Source organism: Eubalaena glacialis, chromosome 20 (assembly GCF_028564815.1).
Source record: "Eubalaena glacialis isolate mEubGla1 chromosome 20, mEubGla1.1.hap2.+ XY, whole genome shotgun sequence".
Lineage (NCBI taxonomy): Eukaryota > Metazoa > Chordata > Mammalia > Artiodactyla > Balaenidae > Eubalaena > Eubalaena glacialis.
In genome coordinates, this window is record NC_083735.1 from 10,821,769 (window position 1) to 10,848,417 (window position 26,649).

General features: G+C 47.9%; 1 protein-coding gene across 1 annotated transcript in view; it reads right to left on the reverse strand.

Moving 5' to 3' along the window:
• Positions 1–26,649, reverse strand: part of MYOM2 (myomesin 2) — a 74,585-nt gene that overhangs the window by 17,866 nt on the left and 30,070 nt on the right. The window contains exons 13-27 of the mRNA XM_061177179.1: positions 24,617–24,744; positions 21,256–21,439; positions 20,322–20,496; positions 18,726–18,847; positions 16,935–17,122; positions 14,933–15,059; positions 13,566–13,744; positions 12,254–12,368; positions 11,027–11,183; positions 10,831–10,937; positions 8,487–8,531; positions 7,795–7,931; positions 3,630–3,774; positions 3,451–3,510; positions 2,021–2,088 (exon numbers count right to left, since the gene is read on the reverse strand). Of these exons, the coding sequence (XP_061033162.1) occupies positions 2,021–2,088; positions 3,451–3,510; positions 3,630–3,774; positions 7,795–7,931; positions 8,487–8,531; positions 10,831–10,937; positions 11,027–11,183; positions 12,254–12,368; positions 13,566–13,744; positions 14,933–15,059; positions 16,935–17,122; positions 18,726–18,847; positions 20,322–20,496; positions 21,256–21,439; positions 24,617–24,744 (1,937 nt within the window). The remainder of the gene's footprint in view (positions 1–2,020; positions 2,089–3,450; positions 3,511–3,629; positions 3,775–7,794; positions 7,932–8,486; positions 8,532–10,830; positions 10,938–11,026; positions 11,184–12,253; positions 12,369–13,565; positions 13,745–14,932; positions 15,060–16,934; positions 17,123–18,725; positions 18,848–20,321; positions 20,497–21,255; positions 21,440–24,616; positions 24,745–26,649) is intronic.

Here is a 26,649-nt window from a genome sequence, read left to right on the forward strand (position 1 = left end):
AGGACACTGCTGTGTGGTATTCACTCCTTGAATTCCTCACCTTCTTCATTCCATAAAGCCGCTTCTTGTTTCTCCTCTTATTTCTCTGAGGACTTCCCCTCAGTAATTCCCTTAAAAATCCTTCTCTCCTGTTCTACTCTGACAGCATGATATTTTCCAAAATTCTCCAAGTTTCCATTATCTTTCTGTCTCTAAAGGCTGACCTTCAGCAAACCTGACCCACGGGCGTCGTTCTCACCGCCACGCGTGTCCTGCCACCTCATAAACCTCCACAGCCGAGCTTCAGCTTGCTGTGAGGGTCGGGCTCACGGTGACGATGGTAGCGCACCATATCGCCTGTGCTACAGGTGTAACCAACGAAGTACCTGCAAAACTGAATTTATCCTCAAAATCCTCAGACTTGGGCCTGCCTCTGCAGTGCTGGTTAGTATCACAGCACCACCTGGTCTCCAAGACAGAGACCTAAGATCGTCCAAGACACTGTCCTCGCTCACATCCAATTACTCACCAACTCCTGCTGGAACCGTAGCTCCTAAACAGACTTCTGGCGTATCTCCTACTCTGTGCACGTGACCACTACGCTCGCCTGAGTTCCCATCTCTCATTGAGCCTCTTGGGCAGCCTCCCCTCTGGCCTTAAGAAACAGCCAGAGTCATCACGCTCCTTCTGAAAACCCCAAAGGCAGGCTCCCCGCCGTCTGCAGACCAGAGCCCACCTCTGCCCTGCTGGATGCCCTCTGGTCCAGCCCCCAACTGTCTTACCAACCTTATGTATTTCTTATTGTAGTAAAATACAGATAATATAAAATTTACCATCTTCACCATTTTTAAGTGTACAATTCTGTGGCATTACGCACATTCACGTTGCTGTGTAACCATCACCACCAACCATCTCCAGAACTTCCTCGTCTTCCCAACCTGACACTCTGTCCCCATTAAACACTGACTTCCCACCCCCATCCTTCAGCCCCTGGTCGCCTCCATCCTACTTCTGTCTATGAGTTTGACTGCTCTAGGGACCTCATGTAAGTGGAATCATACAGTGTGTGTCCTTTTGGGTCTGGCTTATTTCACCCAAGGATCATCCGTGTTGTAGCAGGTAACAGGATTTCCTTCCTTTTTAAGGCTGAATGACAGTCCGCGAATTTACCACATTTGTTTATCCATCCATTGATGGGCACTTCGGCCACCTCCACACTGGGTTATCGTGGATCACGCGGCCACCATCATTGTGCACACGTATCTATCTGAGGCTGGATTGTATAGTAATTCCACGCATTACTTCTGAGGAGCTGCCATACTGCTCTCCACAGCGGCCGACACATAATTCACCCTCTAATCCTTCGGCTCCTAGTTTCCCATGCGGCTGTTTCACAGTTCAGCCTATGGGAGCAGTTTCCACCCTCGTCGACCTGTATCCTTCTCAGTCATTCCCCCCGCACTCAGCTCAGGATTCACCGCTTTGTTGACTTGTCTGCTTGTTTTTCTCTCTTGTCTGTGAGTAGCTTGGGAACAGAAATGATGCATGATCGAGCTTTCCCCACAGCCTCTTCTTCTACAGAGACAGCCATATAGCAGGGGCTCACTAACTTAAAGTCTGTTCCCCAAAATACAGGTTTTTATAGTTAGTAGTAATTCAGGCTTACTTTATTACTGAATTGCTCAAACAAAAACTTAAGAGCATCTTATTCCCCAAACATACCTTTTATTTCCTAAAGAAATCATATGAGCAGCACAGAAATTACCAGATAAATTTCACCACAGCACTCTTTCCCATAAGTTCACTTACTGAAATCTTAAATAAATATTTTATAAACTACCTACTTGAATCTTCATTTGGTTGCCCCTGTAATCTGTTGACAAAGACCACAGACGAGACTGAAAGTCTGAGTACCACCCGCCCCTAATCCAACCCCCTGCGCTACACCACCAGTGTGATCTGAGCGTAGCTGCTTCCTGACTGTCTCCACTGTCACGAGAATGGGAGTCTCACTCTCTTCTGGCTAGAACCGATTCCTCACCTTACAGACCAGCCGGACTTCACAGTCTTCTGTAACATCCCAGTGCAGATACTCAGCGAAATGAGGGCCTGGCGGGAAAAAGGGGAAAAAGTTTAAATAAAGGGGAAAAAATGTATACATACACACACACACATACAAATGCATTTTGGGCAGAAGAAAGTAGCTGTTCAGTCTGAAACCAAGATAATTTAATAAAACTAATTTTCAGGGCTCCGAAGTCAGTGTGTGCAATACTGATACTGAAATCTCTATCTCTAGCTGGATGATGCTGTCTGATCTCTCCTTCTCAGTGATGTCTAATAGCTATTGCTCTTTAGAAGGAAGAATAATGAAATATTATATTTTTTTCTCAAGACATGTGTCTAACAACATCCAACAGCATAGTATAGAAAAACTTTAAAACAGCAGAACTAATTGAGATAAGATGAAGAAAAAGCAGTTTGACTTAGCAATTATGTCAACACACGATATTTATATAGCATTTGAAATCAAAGATTAATTTATATATCTTTCAAAAATATCATTTTTACTTAATATAAATGCAGAAGTCATATGCTAATAATACATTCAACACAAAAATACAAAGCAGTTTTAGAAAGTATTTATTGATTTCTTCCATATAAATACATCCTACAGAGTTGTAGAATCATATTGTAGAAAAAAAATCATATTGTAGAAATGAGTAAAATAAATATTTTTGACTACTAAAAATAAAAATAACTTAAAACAATGAAAATAATGTCTTCATTTTATATTTTAAAAGCTGTATTCTAACTTTTTTTCAAAAACTATAGAAATTCCATATAAAAAATATTTTTCAAATAAACCCTTGGGTTGTAGTTCAGTTTCTAAAATTTATCCATTTTCCTTTGTATCTAGTTAATATGCATTTTTATTTTTTATTTATTTATTTATTTTTAATATGCATTTTTAAAACGATATATTTAAAAAGTATTGTTTGTAATTAAAGTTAAAACATCTAAAAGTTGAAAAGTTCACACAATTTTAAGTAAAATAACAAGCTCCTGGCTATTGGAATTGGGTCTACTGCCCTCTCTCCATTTCTCCTAATAATCCCCCCAACTCACCCACCCCCGTTCTTTATTCCTTTTTGTCACAATCACTGGACTCCATCTGGACATGTAATGGAGGCACCCTTTCCTTATCACTGCAGGAAAATACGAACACTCAACAATAGATTCCAGGGCTTTTCAAGGTAGAAGCAAGAAGAAAATACAGATGAAATAAAGGGAAAGGTCAAAGAACAGAAAAGTATACAAACTTCTACAGCTAAGACGTGGTCTGACTTCTCGATCATTTAAAATTGAAGTTAGAGTCGTTTGGCATTAAGTAGGATCTGCTCCAAGCAAATGCTCAAATCCTAAACCTTTGTCTTGTGCTAGTGGTGGGGAAGCCAGCCAACCACCTACCTTGTTTCCTGAGAAATTCCTTTCTTTGAAATTCAGCCTCTTCTAGGACAGCCTTGAATGCTAAATCCAATATTTAAGGGGAAAAAAATAGAAATGAAATACATTTGCTTCTCTCTGGTCGAAAGAATTTGCTTTGAATTTTCCTTTACAGACATATGAAGACCTTCCACACAGCATACCGTCTCCAATGAGAACCAGAGAAGACTGATTTTTGGCTTTTCCGTCGTGAATCTGCACAGTGTAGGTGCCTTCGTTTTTGATGGTAAACTCATCTATCACCATCTCGATAAGGCCAGTTGACTTGTCACACTTGATTCTGTGTGTCTGGGAGCACAGAAGGAAGGGGAGAATTCCACCGTGAAATTCCTCCCTCCAGTTTTCCCGCTGGCACCTAACAGTTGCATCAACTATTGTATCTTAAGGGATCGTGGTGCCCAAAAAACACACAAAAAGAAATTTCAGCCACTGAACCTCTTGGTGAACCAAAGATCAAACGAGCGACATTCGGCGATGAAGCCCTAGGTCTGCGTGGGGAGTGACCTACACACAAAGAATCCAGCAGAAACTCTGCACACTCCTCGGGAATGTGCACCTGATGTGAGATAACTCAGCACACGGGGGAAAGAGAACGGGGTGCCCTTGGCCATGTCCGATCACAAAACCACAGGCAACAACACAACCATCTCCACAGCCACGAGGGCTTCAGTCCCGGGGACTCTGGGGACACGGGCATCACGACTGGCCGCCCCCTACTCAACACCGCCACCAGCACCAGGGTTGAAGGTGCCCAGGCTCTGCATCCCCCATCCGGGCAGCCTCCAATGGGAACCCTTTCCCAGTGCCGCCCATCCAGAGCTCACGTCTCCCTCGGACTCTGCTCTCATCGCCTGTGATGAGCTACAGAGACTGAGGTGTGGTTGCGAATGGACCATGTCTTATTCCGCCCTTGGATACGATATCTGCAATCTAGCAGGGGTCAGGGAGGCAGAAGAAGCACATCCAGAGAATGACTCGTCTTCGATGCAGCCGTCACTCAGGGCAAGGACAGCATAGGGGCGCCGGGACCGGGTCTCCCCTCAGGAACACCACTCCCAACACCACAGGAGGGCTGCTTCCTCTGGCCTTGACCCCCACCACGCTATGCCCAGAATGAACAAAAGCATGACAACCTTTGCTGGTGACGTTTCCTGCAGGCATTCCTGCTTCCTTTCAGAGGAGCCCAGCTGGGATTTACGCAAAGGCTTCCCAGCCTGAGTTAAGGAGCCGTCCCAGGAAGGTGGGGCTGTGGGGTGAGATGAGCGAGTCATCGCCAATAACCTGTGGTCAGCAGCCAAGAAACAGGAGGCGCAGGAGCAAAGTCCACTCCTTCCCCTGAGAACCTGCACTCCTCCTACAGCCCTTACCTCGAGGAGACTATTACAACGAACTCCCATCTGCGGGTAACTAACGGAAAATGTGTAAGATCGGCCATTTTCTGACACACCATGTGTATTTATTTTCACAATGCTCTTCTTCCTCTTTCAGGTGACATTTACATTTTGGATTCCAAATGCCAGTGTCACAAGAGAGCTGAGAAGATGAAAATTAGCAAAATAGCACCTTTGTTCAACATCCCTAAGCCCGTTTCCCTCAGCATCGGGCATCGTTTCTAAATTCTCCTGCCTGATGTTGGAAGAGGCACCTCTGTCTTCTGACCCCTTCCGTTTAATCCAAGTGTATTTTCAAGATGCCCTGTGGCCACTCCCCTGGTCAGCCCACCCTCCTCGCCCCCCGGCCCCCCACCTTGCTAGCTCTGGCGTGTGCAGGCTGCAGGGCACACGTGTTCCGGGGCCCAGTCTCTGCGTTCCTCCTCCGAAGGAGAACCCAGGAATCCACTGCTATTGAAATCGCCCCTAACTACTCCAGCCTCTCCACACCCCCGCCTTCTCTGAATCGGTGTTCACTGTACTGTTTTACACGCTCTTCATTCTGTACTTTTTCTATATCATTCTCTGACTGAAGCTGTATTTCTTCAACTCTGGGATAAGCTCCAGGAGGGCAAGTTTATGGCTCATTTTTCTAGGCTACGGCGGACAATCAAAAACAATCTGCAGACTATAAGCTGCCATCCACGGGGAAAGGAAGATGAGTGTCTGAGGTCCCAAGGGTTAACGTGATGCCTTAGGTTCTGTGTGATCAAATATGACTTTCAGGTTTTAAGTGAATAAAGCCCACCTCCGCCCACAGGCCCTGACTTCCAGGAAACATAAAAAAATCACCTGGAAATCGGAAACTCCAATATTGTTTCAAGTAAGTAAAGCACACACTGTGTACTTGGACAACATCGCTTAGATTTTTTTCCCGATGGGAACTTGGTGTATATAAAGTGAGAGAGAGAGCAATGAATGAGAAGGCATGAGCTCAGATTACATTTTGAGAGAGAGGTCATTTCAGGAGGCGGTACCGATTACACGAGGCCTCCCGATTAGGGGAGCAGGACACCACTCTCTCCCCGGAGGCTCTGGTAGTTCTTGGGGGCTGCACAAAGAACAGCAGTCTGAGGGCTGCAACAGGTGCACCTTGCCAGGGTCCTTGAGTTTCTTTGCAGTTTTGAGTATTTGCTTTTGAATACGGGGGGCAAATTTCAAGTTGATCAGACAACGGTGCTGCTCCGAGTCTGTAAGACGTTAGCCCCCATCAAACATCTGTGAGTAGAGGCCTCTAGAAACCTGCTCTAATTAGGTCTGAGAAGGGAGAAGGAACCACGCTCACCAGCCGGATTCTTAACAATCCAGAGCCTTCTCCATTTTCTCAGCTTCTGCACCGCAGGCTCTGGGTAGGTTTGTGAAAAGAATCAGGCTTCTAGCGATTGCCATTATGCAGCGAGATGATGTTCAATGATTTTATGGGGGCCAGAAATACAGGCTATTATGTGACTTTCATAAAATAGCATCAATCTCCACATGGAAAAGTCACCTGTGGATTGCTAATTAAGGAATGAAATAGTACAGCCGTATTTCAAAACATGAGCCAGGTAGCAAAGACATCCGTTTTTAAAGCAAGCTCTCCACAGCAGGTAGGAAATGTTCATCAAAAGATGTTCTACAAATAAAGTGCAATTACACTAAATTCCATCGCATTCCGTAGCATGATCTCTGCTCAAAGAAAATGTCTCCAATTACCTTGATCATGCGATGCTCTTCCATACACAGTATCCATACTGTGGGCTTTTTTGCAGCCAGGAGGAAACTGCATGCTTTCTACTTACTAGCCAACTCCCCAATTTGTACAGTTCTTCAAGGATGTCATTATTCTCATGGGGAAGATGGACTGGATAAGAAAACTCATGTAATCTTTGTCCATAAACGATTTCTTCCTGAGAGACGTTCATCTAACCAAGCTTTACTAAAAACCCATCAGACACAGAGGCCAGACTAGGGATGAGGAGCCCAGCTCAGAGGGAGAGTAAGTGGGCCGCGCACCTGGCATGAGTAATCCCTACATCTCAACCATCCCGTTAATATCCGTGCAGCAGACACACCGCTGAGGCACTTAGGACTCAGTAGGATAGCTAAATAGACACGATGCATTGGGTATCAAGGGAAAAGAGAGCAGAGGGGGTAAAGATGGTGGGATGTGAGAGACCCCAAGGGCACCGCTGAACAACAAAGAAAGGCTCCATCAAACAGGTCGTCTTTCAACTGGGTTCCCAGTTGCGCTGTAATAATTAGACAAGAGGACATATATGGAAACACAATGTTCCACAGGCAAAAAAGGAATCCTTGTAATATCTGTAAGCTTCATTCTATACAATTAAAAGTAGAAGAAGGGCAAAGTATTTGTATCACAGCATCCTACACATTTTTCTCTGCCCAGATTTGCCAGGCCAAGGGGGCAGCCTAAAAGCTCAGGGAAGGTGCAGAAACTAATTTCCCAGCCGACGCCTTCCATGGGGAGCTCTCAGTGGGAGCGGGGCCTAGGGAGGCATTGCTCACATCAGGGCAAAAATATACCCTTTCAAAACTGTCATCAAGAGTGAATAAACTGATCCATTGAGGATAACCGCCACCCCATGTAACCTGAACCTTTTCACAACACCAAGTCTCTAAAACGCAGTTTGTCATTTTTTAATTCCAACAGGCTTGGATTTAAAGGCCTCCTGATCTCTCATCTACCCGAGACCAAAATCTCTGAACATCGCAAGAATCAACCATCTCTCATTCATGTTGTCAGCCTTCTACACCCCAACTTCTACAGCTCGAAAAGGGATGAAAACAGACCCAGAATATTGACTTTCAGGAACTGACCTTCCCAAGTAATACCTGGCCATCTCCAAAGCCAGAGGCCACACACACATGAACTCACCTCGCTGTCAGTGACTTCTCCGTCATTAATGATAAAGCGGTAGCTGGCGTCTGGTGATAAGTGCTTAGCCTGCAGCCAGAAGCGGACCTGGCCCTTATCAGAAATCCCATAAGCTAATTCTGACTTCAGAGGAATTGCTACAGGAAGAAACGAAATCACAAGTCAATAATGCATGAATCCTTGTGAGAAAGAATAGCTGTATACTGTAGGAAAATATCAATCCTCATTATTAAATTTTTGGAGAATGTGAAACCCCGGAGTATTGAACTGGATTATGAAAACCAAAGCAAAGAAATAAGACTCTAGTTAGCCTGGCGCTGCATTCAAAGCCTCCATGCCCCGTGAAGCCTTGCACGTGCATGATCTGCTTTCCTGATGGGCCCGGTGACCACAGATGGATATATTCTTTCTGAATTCAATGTAATCCAATAACTGAAGATCCCATTTGATACAATTCTCACTTGGATTAAACAGCCACACTCAACCCGAAATCCAAAACACTGCATGCAATGAAAATTGCTACACGTTACAATATTAGCTAATACTTGTTTTGAGCGAATTGTTGACAAGTGTGTAAGCTGGAGCACGAAACGAGGCCATCCTCTCCCCAGAGCGTCCCTTCCAGAGCTGCACGCGGTAACGTACATGCCTTCCCAGAGCGCAATCCTGCTCTGAGCTCCAGGCTCACTTACTGGGATTTTTTATCTCATTGCTCAGCGCCACCAAACGTTTCAGCTCTAAAATTAAGAAAAATATAATCACTGGTTTTGACCTGTACGTTCAGAAGCTGGCTTAAAAGCAAAGCAGAGATTTGACATCACATCACCAAGTTTAATTTGAGGCTGTGAAAGAAATTAGAACTGGGAGTTAAAAGGAGATGTGGGATTTCTGTAACTTTGAATACTTCCTCCAGTGAATTACCGGCTGCAACTAAGATCCTCACCATTTAAAGAACCCACTTACTAAAGGGACCCGTTAGGACAGGTTAGGGCAGAGGTCCCTGGGAGTGGGGGGCACTGGGGGGGGCAGGTGTATTCCTCGAAGAGAGGAAGACCTACAGAGGGGGTATGTAAAGGGACCCATTTCCAGATCCTCTAATTCCGTATGAACTCTTTCCTGAAATTGGTCTGGCTGGCTGAGAACGTGGCTGGTCTGTGATTTTCCTTCTGCGTTAAAAGTGTCCTGCTTCAGCACCTCTCTCACCCACCCAGAATTTCACTGTGGTATATTATCATGAATTTAAATAATAAATAATAATGATACGTTAAAAAATAAAAATGCGTTGCTCCTAGGAGTCCCAAGAGTAAGTTAAGAAAAATTGAAGGTTCTAAACCATTTCCTTTTCCCTCCTTCCCTCCCCCCTTCCTTCCTTCCCTCCTTCTTTCCTTCCTTCCTCCCTTTCTCCCTCCCTCCTTCCTTCCCTCCTCCTTCCTTCCTTCCTTTCTTCCTTCCTTCCTTCCTTTCTTCTTAAAATTAGAATTTAGAAATGAGACCATGGTCACAAAGGTCCGTATGCACCTGTTTATTTGAAATGAACAATGAAGCAGACTTTCTGTGACCAGAAGTAACTCCACCTAGACGGCTGATTTGAGGGTGAGGGCTGACACCCCCATTAGGTCTCACAGTGGGAACTTCCATACATCAAATGAGCTAAAGCTGCAGCATCAAGGTTTTGCCTGAAATGTACTTGAGGTCCGTATACAGCATAAAATGTGCTGGAAATGTTCATCCTTTGCAACGATTTGAAATTAAGGTGAAAACGTCATCTGCAAACTTTCAAATGGAGCAGAGGAGTACATCACTTGTCAGAATTGTTTAAGGATGTTTTGCTAGTAAAAAGCTGTGTGAAGGCCACTGAGTGAGGGTCAGAAAGGGCAGCTTAAAAGGCAGGTGAGCAGATTCCGGTCCCTTCCCGCCCCGTCTGTGAGCAGTGAGTTTGCCAGGGAACCCAGGAAGCAGAGATGGTGCAGCCCCTCTGCTGTTCTCCTGCTGGTCCCGTTAAATGCACATGGGCTCACCCCAATGCCCCCAACGTCTGCATGGGACCCGCGGACGCCTGCAGCCATCAGACCCTGTCCCCTCCCCACCCGTCCTAGGCGTCCCCCCTTGTATCCCTCTCCTGGGACCACATCCTTCACTGCAGCCAAACAAGATGCCAGCTGATAAGGAAAGGATTAGACTATCAAGCTTCAGGCATTTTAACTGAGGGCTCTCAGAGACTCAGAAGCTTTTAAAGGCCCAACATGGAGTTTTGAGGGTTCTGTCCAGTGCTACACAGTTCCCTCCACATCACTGACTAATCATCGTACAAACTTGTAAAACTGTCTCTGACCAGCACGGGGTGGTAGATAAGGGTTGGACACAAACATCAACCCAGGCAGTGGAAGAATCTCCTCCCGAGGCCAGTTCATTGTCTGGGGGACTCAGACCCGGGGACCTGCCTAAGAGAAATGGCTGCTTTTCCCCGGGTCATAATAAACCGACTTCCTTCACTTCTTTCTGCTGTTTTCTGTTTATAAGAGAGTGAGTGATTTTAACTATGGAAATTAAATATTATTTCACACACATAAAAAAATATATACATATAAATGTGTGTGTATATATATATATACATGTATGTGTTTTCTTTTATCATCCAATTATTCGATTATTCAATGTTGGGAGAAAAGGGAGGATTCTTTCATCTGTGCGCCTCTCATTAATTTTACGGACTTATTTGCTAACCTGCTACTTGCCAAACTAATGAAACGTAACTAAAACTCATCTCTAAAAGTACAAGTGGAAGGCTATAAAAGCAATATATACAGCAAGAAATAAAATACTCCCGGACCAGTGATTTATTTAGTGGCTAGAGTACAAACTCAAGAGTTTGTGTAATTTCCAAAGTAATTTTTGGCTTTAAAAAGGATTCCCCACCCCCAGCCTCCTGCAAACACACACCCCTTTTCTAAGCAAATCAGTCTTTTCTCTGTTAGGGTCAATCTTTGAAAGTGTTATAAAACCCCAAAAGGCAAGCCTATGTCCTACAGGTGTTACCTTCCTCATCCAAGACAAAGCTGGAGGACACACCATCCGTGTCACTGACGGACACAGAGTAAGTCCCTAAGTCCACTTTATCCAGATTCTTAAAGTACAGCTTCGAGCTGAAAGGGAAGAAAAGCCGGTATGTTAATTACTGTGTTTGTAGGCGTTCCTAAGAGGTGGTGATTGCCAACTCCAGAGTGGAACTTACTGGTCCCCCACGGTCTCGATCTTGAACCTCTCGTCACCCGCAATGTCCTCGTAGGATTTGCACCACGTGAAGTGAGAGGTGTCCGCCATCTCCTGGCAGTCAAAGCTCAGGTAGATGTCGCCTTCTTCATCCACGCCCACGCTGATCTCCTTGGTGCCTGCGGAGCGAGAACGCCAGGGAGCATCTTAGGAACACAGTGTCCTGCCGAGTCTTTTTTTTGGAGAAGGGATGGCCCAGGCGGAGAGCTTGTTGTACATCAAGTCATCAGTTTTTGCCTACGGTCTACCCAGGACATCAGGGAGATGTGAAAGAGCGAGCCCTCTGGGCAGCTGATGGAAAGCAGAGAAGTTCAGGTTTGGGTTTTAAGTCATCACATGTCTGTCCACTTCCTTTTCTGCACCAGCACCACTGGAGAAAACCCTCTGGGCTGCCGATCCCGGCCATAACGATCCTTTTCCCCTTTGGGATCTGACCCCTCGCCACTCCTGGGGGCCCGGGCAGCGTGGTTAGGGCACTTGTTTCCCACACACCCGGGCTCTACTTTCTCCACTTTTTCCTTTGGGGGATTGTTTGTTTGTTTGTTTGTTCCTTTTTGACCAAGTGGACACCTGGCCAACACAGGCCAGTCAGCATCTGTCCCTTAGGAATCAGAACTGGAGGAGACACACCGGCCTGAGCCAGATGCACATAGACGCGCCCCTTGCCAGGAGGGCAGAGGAGCCCAGAGCCTGGTGGCAGGATATCCATGGAGCCAATCTCCAGGGAGGGGAGAAATCCAGGGAAAACAAGGTTTCCAGAGATCCTCCTCCCCGCGTATCCCGTGAGCTCACCCCCCTCCCCTCAGAAGCACTTCCCCGCCAAGGTCCCCTCAGCTGGGCTCTTACTACTTTTAACCAAGAAAATTGCCAACGGCTTTATAATTTCTGATCAAAACTCAGCAGTAACATAAAAGACCATCGTCATCCCTGCATGTTCTACTGCTGAAATGAAGACCCCGCCACCCTTGCAGAATGACCTCACGTGCCCCTTGCTGCCCAGGATGCTGGGGGGGGCGTGCAGTGGGTCTTTGAAGACATGCTGTACTGCGTCTGTCAATCCAACTCCTTCTGTAAATGTGACGGGTACCGTCCATGCATCCGCCGTCCATTCACACACACACGCATCCCTCCTTCCAGATCACCCTGCTGTGAGGTTTGCCCTGTTAACAGTCGAGCAGGTGAGGCTCACCTGGCCTGGCCTCCAGAAGTACCATCTCCGACGTGTCTGAGGGCTTCCCCACCCCACTCTCATTTACTGCCCGGACACGGAAGATGTAGGTTTTTCCTCGGTGCAGGTTGCAGACCTTGAAAGAAGGAGGAAATGTCACATGTGAACAGATAGATGAAAATGACTTCATTCTTCATCACATTTTATTACAGACGTGTTTTCTTTTTACAAATAGCCTGTTCTTCCAGTTGGAATAGCTGTGCAGAGGAAGTCAGGAGTGCAGAAGGGAAAAGGAGACGGGCAGGCTCATGACCTCACTTTGCGAGAATAAACAGGTTTGCTACTGTTCTGATATATCCTCTTCTTTGTTCTTTGCATATTTTAAAGCTGAATTAAAATCAAATCATCTAGTTTATAATCTGGTGTTGATATTTAACGTAATTCTACGGGACTAAATATCATTTCACATGTGATTTTTTACTTTGTGCAAAATATCCCATCATTGGGGCAATATCAAAATTAAACTCATCTCATATATCTACAGATGATGTATATTGTAATCTGCATTGATAACCAAAAATAAAATGTATATTAGCTAATTTCTAATGAATTCATTTAGCTGGATTCTGAGCAGTTTTTGTTTGTTCAGAAGACACTGATCTTGTTTCATGTTGTCCAACTGCTTTCCAGAGGCTGGCTGCCCATTTACCTGTCACTCGGGTGCGGCCTTTCTTTAAGGTAGTACATTGCCTCTCTGTCTAAACCACATCCCAGAGCCCACAGCCCAAAGAAGAAAGCCTCTGACGAGGGCAGCTGGGTCCCCGGGTCTAAGCCACTGTCACCACTAACCTGACCCCAGTGACTGGTGAATTGCAGGTGCTAAAAACAGAAATATTTGGAGAAAGAGGGGACAGAGAAATTACACGTCATAATTCTGTCAAATGTGTTTACACTGTGTGTACGTGTGTGTGTGTTTATCAGATAGACGTCCATCAGCGATCATGTGAATTGAGTGAAGTAAACATGGGCTTGGTGTGGAAAGACATAATTCTAGTCATCACTGTGGAAGGCACATCAACACAGCCCATGACCGTGAAGTGTCAGCACCATTGGGGGTCGTCAGACGGCAGGAAGGAGAGGAAACCCATCCAGATGGTCCCCACACGCAGTCGCTCCCCAGGTCCACGGAGGGGCGGGCACCTCCTTGAACCCCGCTGGCTGGCAGCAGGGGTACCAGGTCATGTGTACAGTTCCCTGGGGGCTCCCAGCTAGACCCCCGACAGGGATGAAACATGTTCCCCAGACGACAAAGCCTGGGAAGGAGTACCATCACCTTTAGGTAGCGATGTGCCGTGGGGGCCTCGTTGAAGGTGATCCACTCTCCGGAATCCTCTTCCTTATAGTCGACGAAATACCCAGAGACGGGGCTGCTGCCCGAATACACGGGGGCCTTCCAGAGCAGCACCAGGGACGTGTCCCGGACCTCACAGAACGTCAGGTCGTAGGCAGGACCTGAAAAGTCAGGTGAGCCCGTGGACCAATTCACGAGCCCACACGCTCGCCCGGGACCAGCAGGTACGTCTCACGGAGAGAAAGGCGTGCAGGAGAGGATCCTGAGGCACCCACCCACCTGCTGGGCTGGAAACCTGGGCATCACAGGACTCACCCAGGGAGTCTGACCACCCGCGGAACCAACCACTCACCAGCTCCACCACCCCAGTACCCCAGGCCCGCCTGTGACAGTAACCCTGGGGGTGCCGCTGACCAAGCCCAGGTCCAGGGGAGCCTTGAGCAGTAAAGGCAGGAGGGGTCCCACCCTAACCAATCACTCTAAGCCCCCAAAAGCCTCTGGGAACTTCTACAGCTTTTCCTTCCACTGACTCCTCCAAGGGGAAAAAATTAATTTCATTAAAACAAGTATCCCCCAACCCCCCCCAAAAAAGAAGAAAAGAAAAAGCCATATAATCTGGCCACAGAATTGAACAATCGTCTCAATTTCTTGAGCTTTTCAGCTTCAACTTCAGGTTCGTTGTTTTGCCTCACTTTGTTTTGTTCAAACCATGAGCATATTATCCATGGCATTAGGGGTCCTGATGGACTGGATACAGAGAAATCGATGCCCAGACGCTGCAGATTTGTGAAAACAGTTTTAAAACGTGGAGCCCTGAGTAAATGCAGATATTTTGTCAATGTTCACTTTAGAACCAGAGGCCCCAAGCTCCCACGTGGTCTGGGAGGAGGAGACCTGAGTGAATACACAGTCAGTAAGGTCCTGCTGTCCCCACTCTGGCCCAGCTGGAGCCTCTCCTGCTGGGAGCTGGCCTCCCTCCGCCCCTTTGGGAGAAGTTCACCTGGAGCAGGTCTGCCCTGGACCAGCCTCTGGCCACAGCATCCTCGACTGGGGGAGCAGCCGGGGGTGGGTGGCCCTCCGCCTCACACTTCAGTGCCAATCACTCCGTGCCTGTCACTGCCCTACCTGTGTGTCCATGGCCCAGACCACAGGGCGGGGCCACCTAAGGCACAGCTCTGCCCCGGGCCTGGCACGTGGTAGTGGTGCCAGGATCTGTGCAGAGTGACTGAAGCCTGCTGGCTGCAGAGGCTGGTAAGGCCTGGGCTGGCGCCACGGAAGGCCCCCTCTCTGGCCAGCCCCGCGTGTGCACGCGAGGTACCCAGGGGTGAGTCCTGGAGAGACCGTCTTACCCGGTTCCGGCGCCGTCCAGGCCTCGCACTTGAAGAGCTCGCTGGGGTCCGACGGCTGCCCGATCCCCACGAGGTTGGTGGCGGTAATTCTGAATTCGTACAGTGAGCCTTCTGCCAAGCCCTCCACCTATTCAGAGGATGTTTAAATTATAGATGAACCCACAGACATAGAAAACAAGCTTATGGTTACCAAAGGGGAAAGGGGGGGAGGGATAAATTAGGAGGTTGGGATTAACAGGTACACACTCCTGTATATAAAATAGATAAACAACAAGGACCTACTGTACAGCACAGGGAACTACACTCAGTATTTTGTAATAACCTATAAGGGAAAAGAATCTGAAGAAGAATATATATATACACATATATGTATGTATAACTGAATCACTGTTGTACACCTGAAACTAACACAACATTGTAAATCAGCCATACTTCAATTTTTTAAAATTAATTAATTAATTAATAGGTGAAACAAAAGCTGCGTTATGACCCACGAGCCATCGGGGGAAAGGGAGTATTTCTGGTTGATTTATAGATGGAATGCGAGGGTGAGGGACCTTGTCACTAAGTCAAGTACGCGTCTGTGGAAGGTTATTGACCAACCTGCATGTTGCAGTCACCACCTTCACCCCGACACGGTTTGCCTCATTCACTCCATAAACCCTCCCCCCAGGGATGACGTGATGACCCAGGCAGGGAAACAGGCTCAGAGACAAAAGCCACAAGGAGCCAGTGGAAGAACGGTGGGCGGGACCTGACCTCGGGCCCAGGGTCTCCACCCTCCACCCACGGGCGACACCGCACCTGGGGTGTCAAGGGCCCGGGACGGGAAGCGTCCGGGGGCGGGCGGGGGGAGTGACCTGTCTCCTCCCCGCACATTGGCTGGAGGTCCCTGAGGGTCCACTCTGCCTGGTCTGTGCCACAAAAGATGGAGGGAAGGCCCTGGACCAGACCATCAGCCCTGCCTGGCAGCCCGGCCACTGGATCAAACACAGCATCTGGATGACATTGTCTCTGAACCCAACAGCTCCCAAAGCAAGCACGTGTCACGTGGAGCCGCTTTATCCCCTGGAAGGCAGGTCTGGCCTCGTGGAATGCTGGCATTCAGAAAGTACGTGGGCATTTCCTCCGGAGTTTGGGACCTGACAGCCAATAGTAAGGTGTCCGGGGACAAGCGTGGACAAAACACCAGGATCTGTGCACTGAGCTTGAATTTTGGCAATACGCGTCATACACAATAAAACGCATGATAAATACGTATTGCATAAATATAGGTATTAGCACAGAATCTTGTACAAGACAGGGATTAGAGCTCCTCTCCGCCTCCCGCAAAAAAACCCCTCGCTTTACCACGTGACTCCTGTGAATGAATAGGCGGGTGTGCTGTCCTGTAACTGCGTGAGCTACCGTCACCGACCCGGGTGCTCCATTAAGTAAACACCTTCTCACTCATCCCTCTCACAAGAAGCCCTGTGTGGTGGCTCGTGGGGAGGAGCGGGGGCTCAGGGAGGTGAGAGCCGCTGCCCGCGAGCTGCCGAGGGTTTGCCTGGCGGCTTGATTCTGCTCTTTCTTCCTCCAAATCCATGTTGCCCCTGCTCCCTGCACCCGGACGTTACGTGTAGCTGGGCAAGAGGCTCACTGGGAGGCTTGAGCACATGCCTTCCTTGGGAAATGGGGACAAACAAGCAGAGGAGCCTCGATCGTCACTGTCTCCTGCGCATCCTGCCCCAAGGCTGAGAGCTCCAGCCACCGGGGTGGAGGCCGGATGCCGCTCACAGCAACACCTGCACCTGCAGACCACCCACCTGCCGGCTCGCCTCCTCTGCTTTGCTTCTCAAAAGAAGATGCTCCGTGACCCTAAGTTCTCATGGTGAATTGTTTCATTCATTTTTGTTTCTGTGTCAAATTGCCTCATGTCACTGAACTCTTTGAGACACAGAATGGGGACCCTGCCCCACATGAGAAATTGCCTGGAAAAGCGAACGAGTCCATGAGCACCCACCGTCAGGATCCTCTCTTGGACAGGCGAGACGTTGACCTCATGCCAGTTTTTGTGGTGAGCCTCTCTCTTGTCTACGTAGTAACCGAGGATGGGTGAGTCACCTCTGAACTTAGGCATCTTCCAGCCCAGTGTCATGGAGTGGCCGTCACAGTTCAGAAGGTTGATCCCGTAAGGATGGGACGGGACGGCTGCAGGAGACACAGCGGGAAAGTCACCCGGATCTTAGTGCAATAATCATTAACCTACCGCGGCCGGCTCCAGCATCTGAGAGGGACGGGCAGCAACGGGAGATGGCCCTGGGTGCCTGTACCCTCAGTCCTGTCCGGGTCTCCCTGCTCACCATCTTCGCTGTCTTTGTCTCTTCTTTTAAAGAGAGTAAGTTTTTAAAAAGCTTCTTTCATATATATTTATTGCAATTTCTAAATATATCTTCCAATACATACATCCATACATCCATCCTCCAATATTTCAATAATACAAGGGCCAAGGAGGACACCTGAGACAACAGACTCTCCCCCTCCTCTAAGGAAAACCTTGAGAGGGCAGCTTTCTCATCACGCCCATGAAGAATGACAACCTCACCTTCCACAACCAGTGATGACCGACAGACTCAGGCCAGTGAGTCTTAACTTCCTCCATAGTTATAGGAACTTCAGATTAATTCAAATGAGTATGAATTCAAGTTTCCCTTTTGAACACCCTGTTCGGAAATGGACCATCTTTTCCTAACAGCTTGAAGAGGATGTGTCTCTGCTTTCCCCCTCACCGACTCTGAGCAACCTACATCCAATCATCCTCTGTTACCCGAGATACAGGTACCCAGGAATGAGCTGGTCTTATTGCAGAATTAAAACGTAAATGATTGGCTTTCATTTAGTAGGAATGACTTGAAGAGGCTAGTGGTAATGTTTGAAAGTCCCTCCTGGGAAAAACTGATAGACTATAATGAGCTTAAAATAAGAGTTAGTGTTTTACTATATTGCCCACCTAAGTATCATCAGATTTGACATTCCTTGGAAATTCCAGTAATGTTATTTTATCTATTGTTAGACGAGAAATCATAATTTCTGAAGATACTTTTAGATTTAGTTGAAGACAAAAATAAAGACCAAAACATTTCTCTCAGAAGTGAAAAGATAATACTATGATTCAAAATGTGTCTAAGAGGCGATCGTGGTTCTAAATCTTCCTGAATACTTTTAAGTCATGGGGTCCATTTTATATGAAACAACCAGAGCAACATTATACAACACAGAGCTGCACAGATCAAGTTTCCTAGGGCCCATCACTGCCAGTTCAGCCCCGAAGTGTTCTGTGTGGTCAGAATAATAATTTTTAAAGATCACTATTTATGAACAAAGCCACAGAGTTACATGAACATTTGAAATTCTCTGGAATGACGTTAAAGTTCCTTGAAGTAAGAATAGCTGAAAAAGCCATCGACGTTCTGTTTTAGCACCTATTTTGAAAAGAGACGGTCACACCCTACAGCATACATTTTAATGGGGGCACGTGCGCTTGGAAACCAGTGTGACCTCTGATAATATTTTCTATTTTCAATTTGCATTTTACTAGCATATTATCTTTTCTCCCTCTCACACTGGCATTTCCAAGACAAGTAGCCAATTGATGAGAGGTTTCCACAGAACTGCATGTTCTCTGTTCAACAATTTACATCCACTTTTCCCCTCTGGTAATACTCCAAACGGCATCATAAAGGTTTATTCATGCAGAAATTAAAACATAGTGGAGAACCGAAAGCTGGCACAGAGTCGCCCATGAATTACTTACTGAGGGTGGCCTGGACTTCTATGACGTCGGACTCCTGAGAATTCTCACTGGTCCCAACAGCATTAACGGCTTTAACTCGGAAGATGTACTGCTTGCCGGTGGTTAGGCCATGCACCACGAACCTGACAAAAACACGAATCGGGGGCGTGACTACAAGGTTCAACCCTTTTTCTTCCTACAATAGACACAGAAAGCATTTTGAACACACCATGAACATTTGTCACTGGGACTGAAAGGAAGTTTACTTTTTCGATTTCCTCATGGATGCATATTAATTCCAATCAACATGCCACATCCAAAAGTAAGCCAGCAACACCCAACGACACTGGGGCTGAAGGGAGCTGGACTCGGGGGGCGGCCGGGGCACCAGCTGCTGCCCGCGGGTCCCGGGGGGCGTGGGAAGCAAAGCCCTGGAAATTCTGAGTGACCTCACTCAGTGCCAAGGCTCCCCCTTCATTTCCAAGTCTTCTGGATTTTGTCTGCATCAAAGTTCTATTCTAACGTAGGATTCCTCTCCTTTCCTAAAAGAACCCGCGTCTGTAAAACTTAGGGAGAAGGAGTTACACCACACTGGCTAAGATTTGGCTTGGAGACCGGCTTGGACACCTAACAGATTTTATGTCCTCAGTCGAGTTACCTAACCCCGGAAAGACTTTGTTTTCCCATCTGTAAAAGAGGATCATAGTACCTACTTCTCAGCACAGCCACCTTGCACATGATAAGTACTCAGTAAACGTGAGCAATAGTTATTTATCTTTGAGTCTGCAAACATGTATCAGGCATTCACGAAATTCGTGCTCTAGAATATTTGAGGTGTTTTGTTCTGAGAGCTCTTCCTGCACTTGCCGGCGTGGACTGTACATAACATCTAACTTTAGCGTCAGTTGTGTCTCTTCTTTTCCAGCCACAGCTTTTTCCAATTTATTGGTTTTTAAAGAGTGAAGAGGGAAGGGTGTCAGAGCCGTAATGGATAACCCGTCCGCAGTGGAGGATCTGATAGCTATTTTCCTAAGCGCGTCCTGGGGGAACCCTAACACACCCAGGCCTTCCCTGCAGGCTCAGCATGAGACGGGAGCAAGTCAGTGTCGGCAGGAAGGATGCTCGGTCCCACTGCAGGCAGAGCCGCCGTCGCCCCTGCACAGGAGCCAGGTGTCTCTCTCCACCCCCTTCCCGGCTTTGTGCAATTGGTGGCCGGAGGGAAGGCCTGTCAGCTTTGTGAACAAAGCAATTTTAAAAGTTCAAAACGTCAATACAGAGAAATAAAACACCCTTCCCGTCCCGGTCACTACTTTAACTCTCCCATTCAGGGTAAGTCTTAAACGCTGAGTATGTCAGAGGAGATGCTCTGGGGCTTTTCTTCATCAACAGACAAATCACTTCAGCCACGCGGGAGAACTAGCTCCCCAGCTTCCAGCTCTGCAGCCCCCATGTGTGGGTGAGGAACCGGGCCCGTGGTGTGGACGTCACAGGTGTTCCTGCCGTGGCACCTGCACCCGAAGGCCCCACGGGTCCCGGGGGTCGTGCTTCTCACGTTTTCTCGGGGGCAAGGATGTCGGCCCCAGGAGGGTGGGTGGGGGGGACCCGGGCAGGCAGCACCTGTTGTAGCCGATGGGCTTGTGGTTGCAGGGCTCCCAGTCGGTGGACCCGGCCACGCAGCAGTCCACGTAGTAGCCGAGCAGGTCCTCCTTGTGCTTCGGCGGGTCCCACTGCACCACCACTGACGTCCTTGTGTTCCGGGAGGCGACGACGCGGCCGGGGGCTGAGGGGACCACTGTGCAGGGGGGACAGGGACACAGGCTCAGCGGCACGGGAGTCCGGGGGCACGCCAGAGACCCACAGGCCCTCTCGTCCGCAGAGCTTGGGGCTTTAGATGAGATTCGGACAAGGAAGACGGTGCAGGGCAAGGGGGCACCCAGGAGGTTCCAGGCAGTCCCTGTCTCCAAGTCTCTCCCTTCCGAAGAAAGAGATTCCCATCACGGAATCTCCTGCCCCTCCGCCCCTCCAGACCCATCCACAAAGCTCCCCCAGTGACGCGCACGCTTTGCTACCTGGGAAGTAACTATGTGGGGATATAAAATTAGCCATTAAAAAAAAATAGGACACAATTCTATCAGATTCAAGGGACTCTGCAAGGGACTCAGAATCAAACCATGGATTTCTCCCCTCGCACAATTCAGAATTTCTCTAATCTGTATTTGACATCTTCTGAGAGGGAAATTCAAGCCACATGGGCAAGAAACCCTAATGCATTTAGGATTGGGTTTTTTTTTTTCTTTTAAAGCGGCCATTGCCTAAAAATATTGCTAATCCATTTACTGGTTTCATAAAAAGAAGATGGAACATTAGAGAAATGTTGACCAAAACAAGGCAGAGAGATCTTCATCTCTTGTAAAACGGAATTTTAAGGCAATTTGAATTTTAAATCACGTGCGACACTAACGTCTTTATCAACGCAGGTAATGGCTGTCCAACACGGGTGACGTTATTCGGGGCCCATCCTACAGTTTGGTCACTTGTGGTAACAACTCACCGATGGTGTCCTGGGCCTGAACGGGGGCGGTGATTTCTGACGGGTCGCTCAGGCCGTGCTTATTTGCTGACAACACTCGGAACACGTATGGTTTCCCCTCGGCAAGATCGAAGACGGCGTATCGGGGAGACCTCACAGCCATCTGTGCGTTCACCCGCTGCCAGCTTCCACTCCCAACCACGGACTGCAAAGACAGGGGCCTCGATGGAGCCAAGCTCCCCAAACCCGTGGGGTGGGGAGGGGATGCTCCGCTCTGGCCCTCAATTACACTGCGGGGGACCCACAGCCCACGGCAACTCTGGGGTCATCAATACCTCTGTTCTGAATTTTAGGAAAAGGAAGCCAATTTGGAGAAGGAGGTGAGAAACTACCCAAGGTTGGAAATGTTACCAAAGAACATTTTTACATGAAAGCCAATAAACTATGGAAATCTTCAGGGAATCAATACATAGGTCGTAGTTTTAGTAAAGACGGAATGAACTCTAAACAATTAGAGATAATTGAGGAGTAGATGTGTAAAATTCCATCATAACCGCTCACATTTCAGTTTAAGCTTTTTGCTATTTCTCAGCTATTATAGTACTAACAAAGTGACAGCAACCTAAATGACCAGCAACAAGGTAGGTACATTATGATACAAAATGATACATATATATTAAATGTAGCCATTTAAGTTATTGTATAAAGATCTTTACTCAGAGGAGAGGAATTGTGTCATTTTGTTAAATGTAATACAGGATGCCAGTTGTATGTATGATATATCAAGGTATAAAAACCGATGGAGAAAAAGACTAAATACGTCCCACATGTTAATAATGACTATTTTGCGTGATCAAATTATTGGTGATTTTCATTTGGTTCTGTATAACATATACGTGTTTTCCAAATTTTCTACACTGCGTGTTTAAGTTTTATCATTGGTAGTTACTTTTAAAACTGGGATTGCATGTCTAATTTAGTTTTTTCCTATAGAGATAAGCCCCCTTTTTGAAAGGAATGCTGAGGTAATAAAAGTTGAGTGTACACTGACCCCACTAAGGCTGCCAGAAAGGACTGGGAAAGCATTTCGAACAACCCAGGCTTCTAGAAATTAGATTCCTGTTTAGAGAAGTCTCCTCTCATTTTAGCAAAAGTGAAGTGGCTTTCTTGGACTGACGCAGGCGTCCACAGTCAGAGGCCCCCTTGTGCCCGAGTATGTTCTCCATCTGGAGAGCAGGGGGAGGGGCAGCAGGGGAGCCCTGGGCACACTTAGCTGGGCCGATGGGAGAAAAGGACCCTGGGGCTGAAGGAGGGAAGACAGGGAGGGAGTGGGGAAAACACTGCTAGGGTCTTACAGCCAAGCTTCTAGAAAAGCTAGTGCCCATCTTCTAAGCAGGGGTGGAGGAAGTTCTTGGGGTTCTGCACCCCGCGAACCGCAGGGCACCACTGCCTTCACCGCAGCCAAACTCTCAGCACACGAGCCCAACGTGGGCAGGACAGGCCGTGCGCCTTGGGCTGTGGCCACACGTGGGCTTTCCAAGCAGAGCTCACTCAGGGGAAGACGCGTGCTTCAAACTGTGCTCAGGTGCCAAGCTGTTAACCAGAGCGCCGCCGTTCCTAGCATCTTGTGCCTGGTCCTGACATAAAGTGGAAATATAGGACTAGACAGAGGACGCTGACTCATAACCATCCCTGTGGCTCCTTTCAGGCCTGATAGGAACTAAGGCCCCCAAAGACCACCTTGGATGGGTTGGGGCAGGACCGTCCTCCGTGAGCAACAGAGAGAGGTGGGCGCCCTGCCCGCCCAGCTCAGCTCCTGCCCGGGCTCCCTGCTGCCCCTCCCTCCCGGGCTCCCTGGACACCACGGCTCCCCTCAGGCTGTCCTGGAAGCTTCCTCTCCCTGACCACACACCCTGTGCTGCTGTTCACCACCCTTGGCAGTCGGTAGGGAATGGAAGGGCGCCCTCGGTGAGGCAGGCCTCTTTTTAAAAGTGGGTTTGCTAGTGGGGGGGGGGTGAAATAGGGGAAGGGGAGTCAGAGGTCCAGACCCCCAGTCCTGTAGTAAATAAGTCGAGGGATATGATGTACAGCAGAAGAAAGATGGTCAATAATACTGTAATTACCTTGTATGGGGACAGATGGTGACTAAACTCCTTGTGGTGACCACCTCATAATGTATGCAAATGTCAAATCACTACATACTACACCCAAAACCAACATAATACTGTACATCAACCATGTTTCAATAAAAAATAATTTAAAATTTTAAAAGATTTTTAAATGTGTTTGCTGAAACTTGGTCTTTCCGGCACTGGGTAGGTGAGTAGGAAAATGTCTCTGAAGAGGGCCTGAGAAAGTGCCTTTCCTCCTGGGAGGGCTGACCACTAGCTTTTCATGATGCAAAAACAACAAGCTAGCACCCAGAAGCAAGAAGTTAACATTTGACTCTGCCCACAGGTAAGCCTTGCAGATAAGCAGAGAAAGCTGAGGGTCATTATACCGTCTGGAGCCTGAAAACTGTTCATTTCCATTCTGCTTTCCTTCACCTTGTTGTATTACACATTATTACTGTATGAGAGATATATGCTCACATTAAGAGTTATAGACTTTATATGTATATTACACATATTGGATTATATATTATATTGTAATATAAATTTAGTATCACAAAACCACAGTTACAGGATTCGTATGGTTATACAGGTTTTTCAACAACGGCCCACAACCCAATCACAGGCCAGCGATCTGAATGACTGTGTCACAACCTGCATTTTTTAGTGCAATTGGACAGACCAAAGCAGGAGACAGAACACATGGCATGGAGTAAGGATACTGTGTTTGACATTTACTTGGTGATGTACATTCAGTGTGTGTGTGCGTGTGTGTGTCTGCAACACACAAACTATTTCTTCCTACGCGTCCAGATCTAAAAAGTCTGCAAACCAATGATTCTGTGTAACCCTTCGCCATTTGAAGTGTGAATTCCTCAACACGATCGCCACCAAGTGGCCACTCAGCTTATGAGCAAACTGAGAGCAGGGGCCGCTGTCCCCCTGCCCACGTCCGGAATCCTCAGAGCTTGGGAACCTAGAATGTTCCAGCAGGAAGAAAGCTGGCGGCTTCCTCAGTGCGAGGCCCTCGTGTACAGCGGGGACCCGGGAGCCCGACTGGCCCCCGCGGAGGGCGGCACAGCCTGAGCGGGACATGCTCCTTGGATGCCACGCCCCTCGCAGAACCCCTCAGGCATTCACAGCTCAGCCAGTGTCTGCAGCTTCACGTTAAATAACTGATCTGAGAGCCGCCCATCCTTAAAACACACGACACAGCACCACGGGAAAGCCTACAGAGATCTGCTGCTTCAGGAAACCCACCCCGGGTGTACCTTCTCAATGAAATACATCAGCGGCTCCTTGCCACGGGGGGCAGGTGGGTCCCAGCTGAGGACGACATACGTCCTGCTGATTTCTGAGGCGTGGACGTTGGTGGGAGGTCCTGGAACCTGAACTTCACCTGGAGGAGGAATCAACACTGTAAGCACTGACAAGCCAGGTCAGCCCGCTCGCTGCAGCCCGTCTTGGGAGCACGACCCTCGGCTACTTTACAGGCATTGAAGGACTCACGTATCAGTGTCGGCTTTTGCTTCATTTCTATTCTGGGAAAGCAAGCAAAACTGCAAGGACTATTTTTCCAGAGCCAAAGTATAACGAACTGGTAAAGATCGTCCAGTTACTTTTGTTTCCAATATAAGCCAGTTCATAAGAAAGGAATCTAATCCAAAATTCATCCAGAATTTCAATTGGAAGTGGGGGAGGAATGTACCCAGAAGAAACAAGGCATTTAACCAGAAATGCAGCTCTGACTGTATGGGGAATTTGTGCAGAGAAGGTACCAGCAATTGCGTTCTGCAGCAGGGAAGCCTTCCAAGATGGGGTCGTACTTTCTCTAAGGGCCCTCTCTGGTTGTTTTCCTCTCATTATGCCCTCGAAGCATCGAAACAATATATCGACTTCCAAAGCACCCGGCTTCCCTTCCTGGGTAGATCTGTTCCACATCCACAAGCATTGCATCTATGTCTATATACTTAAAATTCCAGCGTGATACCAATTAGCAAGTAACTATAATAGAACATTCGCATCAAAGAAGCGCTACGTCTCTTCTGACGCATGTCTCTTTTTAATAAAATGCTAGGTGTCAGGCATGTTATGTTTGGATGTGAGAACTTTTCACGAGGGGTGGAGGTTTTCCAGACACACAGTCCAGGTCATTGCGATACAAAATATTATGAGCTTCCAATTAGATTAGCACACGATTAAGATGGTTCAAAGTGTCCCCAGGACACCTCGGAGCCCTGCTCAAGATCCAATGGCTCCCTCTGGACTGCACTGCCCGCGAGGAATTTAACAGCCACATGGAAACAGCCCAAACAAGCCTGGGTTTCATTTCATAAGAGCCCTGTTACCGCGCTCATCACATTTTACAACAGGCAACGGGAGCACAGAGGCACAGCCGTGGGCTTACCCAGGAGCATCTGGCAAATGGGTTGGGTTTCAAACAAGGAGTGAGAGTGTGTCCAGAAAAGTGCCAAGCGTGCCGGGTGGAGCGGGGCCCCGGCACACCCTACGCGCCTTCTCTGGATCCACCTGCCATGTCCACACCTAAAGAGATCCAGGGAGAGGCCCTAAAGAGAGAAGACACAGATCACCCATCCTTGGGTGACGCAGCCAAGCTTCCAAACTGAGTTGTGGTGCATCTCAGAGGTACTAGATGACACAGGAACAAACCAAGGGGGCAGAAGGAAATGAGGCAAATGATAAAGCAGTGTGAGCGTGGGAACACATCAGTGCAGAATCGCCTTTCCTGCACGTTCAGATCCGAATGCCTCCCTGTGTTTAGACCTGGCACATAACTTCGAGACCCAGAGGAAAATGGAATAAGAAGCACTTTATCTGAGGCCAAGACAGGAAGGAAGAATCCAGCTTTTGTCAGCAGGGACTCCCTGATCGGGGAGGATGCTTGGGTTATGCGGACCCTCCACCCCACCCGGGGCCATGCACTAATGAGCCCTGGAGGTCTGCAGATGACCCCAGCCCCGGACAGAACAAGAGGACATTCAAAATGGCCCCGGGATCCAAGGGGAGGACCAAGGAAATAAACTGATGTCTGTTAACGACACTCCAACCGCTGAGAGGATCCTCAGAGAGAGAAAAAGCAAATGAAGGCAAAACAAAAAGAGCGGCAACAGCCAAGTGCCTTACGGGGTGTGCTGACCACAGTGCTGTTGCTGGCGGATCCTGCGCTTGGCTCTGCCTCAGGGTCACGATGCTCCTCTGGAGCCCTGTTCTAATGAGCCATGTCAACACCGGATGAAGGTGGACATATGAGATGGAAACGCAGCTCAGAAACGAGCCCAGGAAA